At 39.0% G+C, this 10,170-nt stretch overlaps 1 protein-coding gene across 1 annotated transcript in view; it reads right to left on the bottom strand.

Annotated features, from left to right (window-relative positions):
* zcchc14 (zinc finger, CCHC domain containing 14) overlaps window positions 1-10,170 on the bottom strand; it is a 128,389-nt gene that overhangs the window by 36,693 nt on the left and 81,526 nt on the right. Inside the window, exons 8-9 of the mRNA XM_048605976.1 lie at window positions 7,220-7,439; window positions 5,367-5,430 (exon numbers count right to left, since the gene is read on the bottom strand). Of these exons, the coding sequence (XP_048461933.1) occupies window positions 5,367-5,430; window positions 7,220-7,439 (284 nt within the window). The remainder of the gene's footprint in view (window positions 1-5,366; window positions 5,431-7,219; window positions 7,440-10,170) is intronic.

The raw sequence follows: 10,170 nt of genomic DNA, 5'->3' as shown, positions 1-10,170 counted from the left end.
TGGCCTACTGTGTTCATCCAGCTCTACACCTTGTTATCTCAGATTCTCCAGCATCTGCAGTTCCTACCAACTCTGAAACTATATTTGAGGCACAAAGGTTTCACAATAAGAATGTCGAATTAACTGTGCAAATAGTTGTAAATGGGTACGATTTGACAGTAATTATGGAGACATGGCTGCATGATAAGCAAGGCTAGGAATGGAATGTCCAGAGGTATACATTCTTTAGGAAGGACAGGAAGAAAGGCAAAAGGTCAGGTAACATTGTTAGCGAAAGGTGAAATCAGTGCAACAGTGAAAAAGGATATTGGTGAGGATAACCTAAATGTGGAATTAGTCTGCATGGATCTAAGGACAAAAAGGGGTAGAAAAGTATTATTGGGAGTTGTCTGTAGGTTTCTAAGGAGTAATTGTAAGGTAGGGCATAGCATTAAAGATTCATGCAGCAGTAATCATGGGTGACTGTTACCTCCAAAAGACTGAGCAATCCACATTAGCTGTGAAACATTAGCATATGAATTCCTGGAAGGTGGACAAGACAGTTTTGTAGATCAGTATGTTGACAATCCAACCAGCAAACAGGCTATCCTAGATTTGGTTTTGTGCATGGAGAAGGGATGAATTAATAATCTTGTAATAAGATGTCCTTCAGGAAAAACATGACCATAATATGATAGAATTATTTAATGGGGTAGAAAGTAGAGTTAGTCCAAACTGAAACTAGGGTCCTAAATCTAAACAAAGGAAACTATGAAAGAAACAAGGGATGAGTTGGCTGCGATTTACTGGGTAACTTCAGTTAGAAGGCACGATAGTGGATAGGCAATTGCTAATATTTAAGAGAAAAACCAAGCATTTCAACTATTACACTTTTGGGTGAAAGAACATAATCAGAAAAGTGGCCTAACCACTGCTAACAAAAGTAACTAAGGATAGTATCAGATCCAAAGAGGAATCATATGAGTTTGCTAGGAAAATTAGCAGGCCTGAAGGCTGGGACAAAGTTAGAATTCAGCAAAAGGGAACTAAGAGTCCTACAGTTGTACAGCATGGAAACAGACCCTTCAGTCTAACTCGTTCTTGCCGACCAGATATCCTAAATGAATCTAGTCCCAGTTATAGAGTCATAGATACCAGAAATAGACCCTTTGGTCCAATCAGTCCATGCCAAACATAATCCCAAACTAAACAAGTTCCCACTTGCCTGCTCCTGCCCTATATCCTTCCAAACCTTTCATATTTGTGTGCTTACCCAAAAGGCTTTTAAACGTTGTAATTGTACCCACATCTACCACTTCCTCAGGAAGTTCATTCCACATGCAAACCACCATCTGTGTAAAAGATTTGCCTCATGTCTTTTTTAAATCTCTCTCCTCTCACCTTAAAAATGTGCCCCCTAGTCTTGAAATTCCCCGTCCTAGGGCAAAGACAATTACTATTAACTCTATCTATTCCTCTGATTATTTTATAAACTTTTATCAGGGTGCCTGTCAATCTCCTAGCAGTGAAAAAAGTCCCAACCTATCCACCCTTCATTTAAACTTAAACCTTCCATACCCGCAACATGCTGGTAAATCTCTTCTGAACCCCCTCCAGCTTAATAACATCCTTCCTATAACTGGGCAACCAGAACTGGACACTGTTTTCCGGAAGAGGCCTCACCAATGTTCTGTACAACCTCAATATGACTTCCCAACTCCTATACTCAAAGCTCTGAGCAATGAAGGCAAGCATGCCAAACTCCTTTTCAACCGTTCTGTCAATACAAACTGTCACACAAACTTCAAAGAATTATGTACCTGCACCCCTAGGTCCCTCTGTTCGACAACACTACCCAAGGTACTACCATTTACTGTATAAGCTCTACCGTTGTTTGTTGTATCAAAATGCAATTTGCCAGCATTTGGCCCCTATTCCTCTAAAATCCTTCCTATTCACATGCCCATCCAGATGCCTTTTAAGTGCAGTAATTGTACCAGCCTCCCCCACTTCCTCTGGCAGCTCATTCTACACACACACCAACCTCTGTTTGAAAATGTTTCCCATTAGGTACCTTTTAAATCTTTCCCCTCTCACCTTAAACATATGCCCTCTTGTTCTGGACTCCCCTACTTTTGGAAAAAGACCTTGTCTATTCACCCTATCCTTGCTCCTCATGATTTTATAAACCTCTATAAGGTCACTCCTCAGCCCCCGACATGCCAGAGAAAACAGCCCCAGCCTATTCAGCCTCTCCCTATAGCTCAAACCCTCCAACCCTGACAACATCCTTGTAAACCTTTTCTGCACCCTTTCAAGTTTAACAACATCCTTCCTATAGCAGGGAGACCAGAATTGAACACAGCATACCAAAAGTGGCCTAACCAATATCCTGTACTGCAGCAACATGACATCCCAACCCCTATACTCAATGCACTGACCAATAAAGGCAAGCATACCAAATGCCTTCTTCACTACCCTGTCTACCTGCAACTCCACCTTCAAGGAGCTATGAATCTGCACCCCAAAGTGTATTTTTCAGCAACACACCTCAGGACCCTACCATTTGCCTTACCAAAATGCAACACCTCATATTTATCTAAACTAAACTCCATCTGCCACTCCTTGGCCCTTGACCCTTGGCCCATTTGATTAGGGTTCCATTGTTCTTTGAGGTAACCTTCTTTGCAGTCCACTACACCACCAATTTTGGTGTCATCTGCAAACTTACTAACCATTCCTCCTACATTCACATCCAAATCATTTACATAAATGACAAAAAGCAGTGGACTTAGCACCAATCCTTGCAGTATACCATGATCACAGGCCTCCAGTCCAAAAAACAACCCTCCTCTACCACCCTCTGTCTCCTACCTTAAAGACAATTTTATATCCAATTGGTTAGCTCATCCTGGATTCCATGTGATCTGACCTTGCTATCAGGTGGAACCTTGTCAAATGCCTTGCTGAAGTCCGTACAGACAACATCCACCGCTCTGCCTTCATCAATCTTTTTCATCACTTCTTCCCAAAACTCAATCAAGTTTGTGAGACACAGTTTCCCGTGCACAAAGCCATATTGACTATCCCTCACCAGTCCTTGCCTTTCCAAATACATATAAATTCTGTTTCTCAGAAATCCCCTCCAACAACTTACCCACCAATGACATCAGTCTCACTGGTCTATAGTTCCTTGGTTTTTCCTTACCACCTTTCTTAAATAGTGGCACCACATCAGCTAACCTCCAGTCTTCCAGCACCTCATGAATGGCTATCGTTGATACAAATATCTGAACAAGGTGTCCAGCAACCACTTCCCTAGCTTCCCACAAAATTCTGGAATGCAGCTGATCAGGTCCTAATCAAGTCACCTGATCAGAGTTTGACAAAAGGGGGAAAATACTTTGAGAGGCCACTTGCAAGGAAGCAGACTGCAAGACCTTCTAAAAGAACGTAGAAAGAAAAAGAGGAGTAGATAATGTGAGCTCCTTACTGTCTGTAAACAGAAAAGTGATAATGGAGAACAAGGAAATGTCAGAGCCATTAAACTATTTAGTTCCATTGTCACAGAAGTCAAAAAAACCTCCCAAAAAGGCTAGGGAAGCCAGGATCTATTGGGAAGGAGGAACTGAAAGACAGGCAGGAGAGGGAGCTAAGGATTGAAAATTGAATCTACTTCAAAAGAATGAAGAAGAGTAGAATTCAGAATTTTTTCAAACTCTGCAGCCAAATTGGATCATTCACTGCTAGAATATTGAAAAATGTTGTTGAAATAATACAAAGGAAAAGCTAAAAGAAATATCCTCAACACAAGCTCACCATTAAACAGATTAAAAAAAGACAATGAATTTGAGTTGTACCAGAAAGTCATGACCACAGATTCTTTATGCACTCATTTCCTTTCTCTGGGCCACACTTTACCTTACTTTGTGCTGATTTTAATTGGATAAAAACCTAGACATCTGAAATACCCAATTTATTAAACTAAGTACTACAAAGCTGGACAAGCAGCTAAAAACTTCCAAGCATCCAAAAATGCCAAGAGTTAGAAAGTCTAACAAAACCATTGATAATATCATAGCAGAATACCAAAGCAACAAAAGATTCTGGAGGAATCAGATTTTCAGACTACCTTAAAGCAAAGCTGTGTCAAAGTGTTTACTCACTTGATCTGGCAAGCTTGTAAACCCTTGATTAAAGCCTGATTAATGATCTTCTATGCCTTTGCCTTAATAGAATGAATTTTTAGCTTTCATCAAAGGAAATTTTGTTTGTAATCCTGCAAAACAGCCACAGGATTTGGACAACTAAACAATAGGGGCAGTTTCTTTAGATCAAGAGGATTTATAGATTATTGTCCTGTATGGCCTAACAGGATGACATGAAAAGTTCCACTCTACTATTTACATTTATTAACTGGCTTACATCAGCTTGTTATGTATTGACTGCACATTTAAGAGTGTGAAAATCCACATGCGAGTTTATAAAGATCTCCTGCCTAGATTTTTTTTATTATTCATTAACAAGATGAGGGTATTGTTGGTTAGGCAGCATTTATTTGTCCATCCCTAATAGCCCAGAGGGCAATTAAGAGCCAACCCCATTGCTATGAGTCTGGAGTCTCATGTAGGCTAGACTAGATATGGATGGCAGTTTCCTTTCTCTAAAGGGCATTAGTGAACTAGTTGGATATTTCCAACAATTGACAATGGATTCATGGTTGTTAGACTCTTAATTCCAGATTTTTAAAATTGAATTCATATTCCACCATCTGCCATATCAGGATTTGACCTGGGTCCCAGAACATTACCGGAGTCTCTGAATTAATAGTCCAGTGATCTAATCCCCTTTTAAACTGCCTCCACCACACTTTTTGGCAGTTTGTTACAGACCCAAATCACTTGTGTGAAATTGTTTTCTCCTCACAGTTCTTCTCCTTCTTTTACTAATTACTGTAAAATTGATTCATCATTTACAATCATCCAAAAGAAGAAGTTCAAGAACAGAACCAAAAGATGCGGAGAAAAAAACAAACACACGCAGCCAGCTACAACAAACTTCTGAATTTCAACAATTCATAGCTGCAGAGGCCCTTCAGCCTCTGCCTTCCAGGATTAAAACAATACTCCCACTGGTACTTTTAAAAAAAAAAGCATGCATTTTAAAATAGGGAAATAAAATTGGTTAGTTTAATGGTTAGTGATTGTCTTATTACAATCCGCTTGTTTACTTATCTTCTATCTGACGAATTTTCCCTTCTCTTTTACTGAAAACATAATTTTTTCACAAAGACCTTCCCAATGAAAATAAATCTTGGCCTTGATCCTGTCCAAATACATTATCTTTTATAAGAACAGCCAGAGAACAATCACTAACCATTAACTTACCCAGTTTTTTTTCCCCCAAGTTAAGTTTGCAGAGGTCAGTTATATTATTCCACAACTTCCCTTGCTGAGATCAGAGAACTCAGCACTGACTTGCAATTTAGAATTCTGTGATGTTTCTAGGCTGTGTGGTTCATACAATGGATAATCTTGTTCAGTCGTCAAGAGAGTGTATATCTATCTCATTAAAAAGAAATATGTCCAAGTTATCAACAGCACAAACCATGCAAATGATACATCAATAAGACCATTATTACACATTTTGTCTAAGAAACTGACTCTTTGATGAGTCATGTTTTAAATCCACATCATCAATTATTCTGCAGTAGAATGTAATATATTGGTAGTAGATGTTACTGCAAAACATCTTTAAAACATTTACAGCACTTAAAAGATGGCACAAACAGATCAAATCCAAGACTACACTGAGCTCCGACTTATGGGAGCTGAAGAGCAATTGAATATTCTGGTGATGCTGTTTATCCTAAAATGGCTGAATATGGCCAGTGTTGACTGAAGCTGAGGCAACAGTATGACAAACAAGTTGTGGCTACCATTTGTATGAAGATTGCAAGAGTAGAAGGAAAAAAGAAGGTAAAAATGAGGAAAGTGACTGGAAGATGAGGAGGTTTTCTTTCTGTTTGAAAGTCAACAATGTCACAGGAAATTAAAAGATTAGAAGAAAAATTGGTTTTGCTCTCCTGCTCTTAAATCACAAAAAACACAAATGAAGATAACGAATTCCGTGGTAGAAGAATGACAAAAATCAAGAAACATAATCTTGGGGTTTTCTCCAATGACATGGTACAAAGAAGGTCAAATTAGTTGAAGTAATCATGCTCTTGTCAGAGACGGGAAGAGGGAATGTTTGTTATTTTATTATGTATGTTGTACTGCAGGGGATCTCAGCCTATGAGAACAGTTCAGGGATCTGCAAGTTGGTTTGTTGCATTAGTAGCCATCTCAGTTATTTATTTTTTCATCAGTAGTCTCCCCTGCTCCCCAGTATTTTGAGATATTGAATCTGAGATACAGAAGCTGTGCATGCGTAGGAAGTGTTGTATGATTTCATCCACTGGACAAAATTGCACTGGGGCCTGCACCAATGGGGCTGCAGCACTGGAAACATTCCAGTGCTTCAGACTTCATTTCAGGGAAGAGAAATGTACTTTATTAGTCAATTCTGACCAATACAACAAATTAATAGTTATTTTTCAAACCTCATGACAGAATAACTGCTACACACTTGTGAGCTAGAGACATCTTTAGTGAGAACATGGAGGATAAATTGCCACACTTTTTCATCAAGCCCGTTAGAACTGCTCACTGTCATTTCATCAGTCAAGTTCAGTGAGATGTCACAATTAACATGAACAATTATATTTGCATTATCTCCCAATGTTAACAAATCCATTTAAAAAAAAACAGGGTCTGGATCTGTTCTGTGTCTTGTTTAAAACCTAATCAGTTCTTCCTTGAGCCACACCGTGTATCAAGTCTCGCTTAAATCCAGCTATTACTTTTTCAGATACATTGCCAGCAAACAGACTACAGTGAGGTGAAAATATTATCTCCTCCCACCTTCAGCGGTGGAGGTAAAAAGCCTGCAGTGCCCTGAAGGTTGTTGATTCTTTTAAAATATATGTATATTTATGCGATCTTAAAATTCTGAAAAAATAACTGCCTCCACAAAAAAATGTACAAATTCTCTTTCAAAGCTTGATGGACTAGATAACACTGTATATTACAGTGCAAGTTAGAAAATGTTTCATGATGTACAAACACAAGATTTTAGACAAATATTTTTCTCTTCCAAAAGAAGACACCATTTTAGATGCAACCAAGGGTAAACATACCTTATCCATTGTGAGCTGTTTAAAAACAGGATAGTACTTGTGCAGACGTAACTTCTTTAGCCAGTCAAGGATACCAATTTGTTCTGGATTCTGTGGATCAGTCTGTGGCCAAGTGACTGATGCAGAGCTTCCACTAACTGAATGGGAACATGAAGAAGCAGGGATTGATGGCTGCATTGTGTTATAGGAACACTGGATGCTGGCTACACCACATATTGGCCTGAAGAACAAACAAACATCAAAGTGAATTTAGCAGTATTACTTTGATAAAACACAAATCAAATGAACTACAGACTCTCATGGGGGTATTCCTCTTGCAATTGTCTGGACAGCTCTGGATGATTAATAATCTTGCCAGAGTGTTCTGCCTCCACCTTATCCTAAATAGCCTATTAAAAGGAAGTATGAAGAGTTTGGGTGGGGAATAATAAATAAAAATGCATTCACATAATGAAAATACAATGAAATCTGATTAGATACTAACAATAGTAGAGTCTGTTTTCGTGATACCTAGCAATCATTCATGTGTCAAATCAGAAAATAAACATCATAACCCAAATTTTTTCTGACCATCATCTACAGAACTTTCACTGGCTTTCAGGTGACAACTCTGTTATTGGGCATCTGATCCACCTCTTAATTGAGGATCTATAGTATGTTTGAGTGAGCAAGCAACAGTCAATCAGATTCTAAAAATCCTCAGACATGTGGAATGTAAACTAGAACGTATAGTTTTAAATTATGTACAAAGTAAAAATGAAAAGTCAGCATCAAAAAAGGGATCAAGACAGTGAGTGAGAAAAAGAATTTTTTAAAAATTTCCAACATTAACTAACTTCTTTAGAAATTAGACTAAAATGAAATGCTCAGTGCCAGAAAGCTCATATGGATCATCTGAACTATCAAGTAATTATCATTTATTTCACCACTGAAAATGCATTCATAAATGAATCAACATTCTGGGATTACCACTGACCTGAAACTGAACTAGACCAACCAGATAAATACCGTAGCTACAAGGGCAGGTTAGAGGTTAGGAATTCTGGGGAGAGTAGCATTCTGGGGAAACTACCATTTATAAAACTGAAGTCAGGAATGTGATGGAAAACTTTACACTTGCCTGATGGATGCAGCTCCAACAGCATTCAAGAAGCTCCACATCATCCAGAATGAAGTGTCCTACTTGACTGGCAGCCCATTTTTAAGTTTTCGTTTATTGGAGGTGGGCATCGCTTGCTAGGCCAGCATTTATTGTCCATCCCTAATCACCCATGGCAGTTAAAAGTCAACCACATTGCTGTGGTCTGGAGTCACATGCAGGCCAGATCAAGTAAGGATAGCAGTTACTTCCTCAAAGGGACTTTAGTGAATCAGATAGGTTTTTCTGACAATTGACAATGGTCATCAGACTCTAAATCCAGCTTGTTTTTTTAAAAAACTGAACTCAAATTTCACCATCCACTACGGCGGACTTCAAACCTGGGTCCCCAGAACATTACCTGGGTCTTTGGATTAATAGCCTGACAATAACACAACTCGGTTATTGCCTCCCAATGCACCATTTTCAACATTCACTCTCCCCACAGTGGTGGTAGTGTATGCCCTCTACAAGACATACTGCACTAATTCGCACAGACCCTTTCAACATAATCAGATGACCTCCACCACCTGGAAGCAGAAGCGAAGCAGATGAATGAGAACACCTCCCAGTTCCTCTCCAAGCCACACACAATCTTGACTGCCTTCTCAAGTGCTGGGTCAAAATCCTGGAATTGCCTTGATAACAGCACTCTGGTATACCTACACCCCCAGGACTGCTGCAGCTCAACATGTGGCTCATGACCACCTTTTCAAGGGTAATTAGAAATGGGCAATAAATGCTGCCTAGGCAGAAACACCTACATCTCATTAACAAATTTTAAAAAAAACCTGGAGCCACAGTTCTCAAGAATTGAAATTTTAGGTAGAATGTCAGATAGAGTTAGAGAACACTGTCTTATCTCAAAGCAAGCAAGATGACTTGAGGCAAACTTAAAGTAGGTCGTTAGAATTTCAAAAAAAGGCCAATGCAACTGCAACCTGCCCAACTGTAGTTTTAACAACATGTGTTTTTATGAAACTTCTGATGTAATAAGATTCCTGATGCAATTCATACGGGAATTATAAAGCAAAACTTGACATATTACGAGACATTAGGGCACATGATCAAAAGCATGGTCAAAGAAGTAGATTTTAAGGAGCATTTCAACAGTGGAAAGCAAGGTTGGGGGAAGTAGTGGGGGGAAGCAAGTTAGTTGCCAAGATATTTTAGGGAGACTGTGTCTGCAATTTAACAACTTAAAATTTTACAACCTGCTTGGTAAGTTTCCTAGGCCACAGGAAACCTGCTAACTGAAGAATGGTATGAAGAACCATATCCATCAGGTAACTGTCTTTACAACTCTGTAGGCCAAGAACAGGACTGCTTTCCCTCAGTTCACCAAGTATACTTTCAGGTAATCATTTCCCATACATTATTACCAAACCTCAACCAATGTTAAGCTCATCCCATGATGGATTGCCCTTTACTTCTCCCTGACAGTCCCTGCAGCTGTCTTCTCCACCCAACAGCCCATCAATCTGATAGGCTAGAAGCCAGGAAACACATTGAATGAAATGTAACCAGTATCACCGTTAAATTCTACAGGAAAACCTGTATACCTGGCTTATAGGTCACCTGCCCCCCAGCTCCATATGTTATGGATCAGGCCAGAGACCCTCAAAATATTTTAAGGTAACCCAGACCCTAATCTTTTCTTATCTTAAAAGGTAGATGTGAATTGTGTGTTCCAGATGTGAAGCAACTGGTCAAACTATTTGACATTAAGCAAAACACAATTTAAACGCTATAGTTAAAATACAAACAAAAGGAAGAGAAATTTAGAATAACTTACCTACTGGAAATATTAACC

This window comes from Rhincodon typus, chromosome 15, assembly GCF_021869965.1.
Source record: "Rhincodon typus isolate 14 chromosome 15, sRhiTyp1.1, whole genome shotgun sequence".
Classification (NCBI taxonomy): Eukaryota; Metazoa; Chordata; class Chondrichthyes; order Orectolobiformes; family Rhincodontidae; genus Rhincodon; species Rhincodon typus.
The sequence above is the reverse complement of the archived record's forward strand: the minus strand, read 5'-3'. Positions and strand labels throughout refer to the sequence as shown.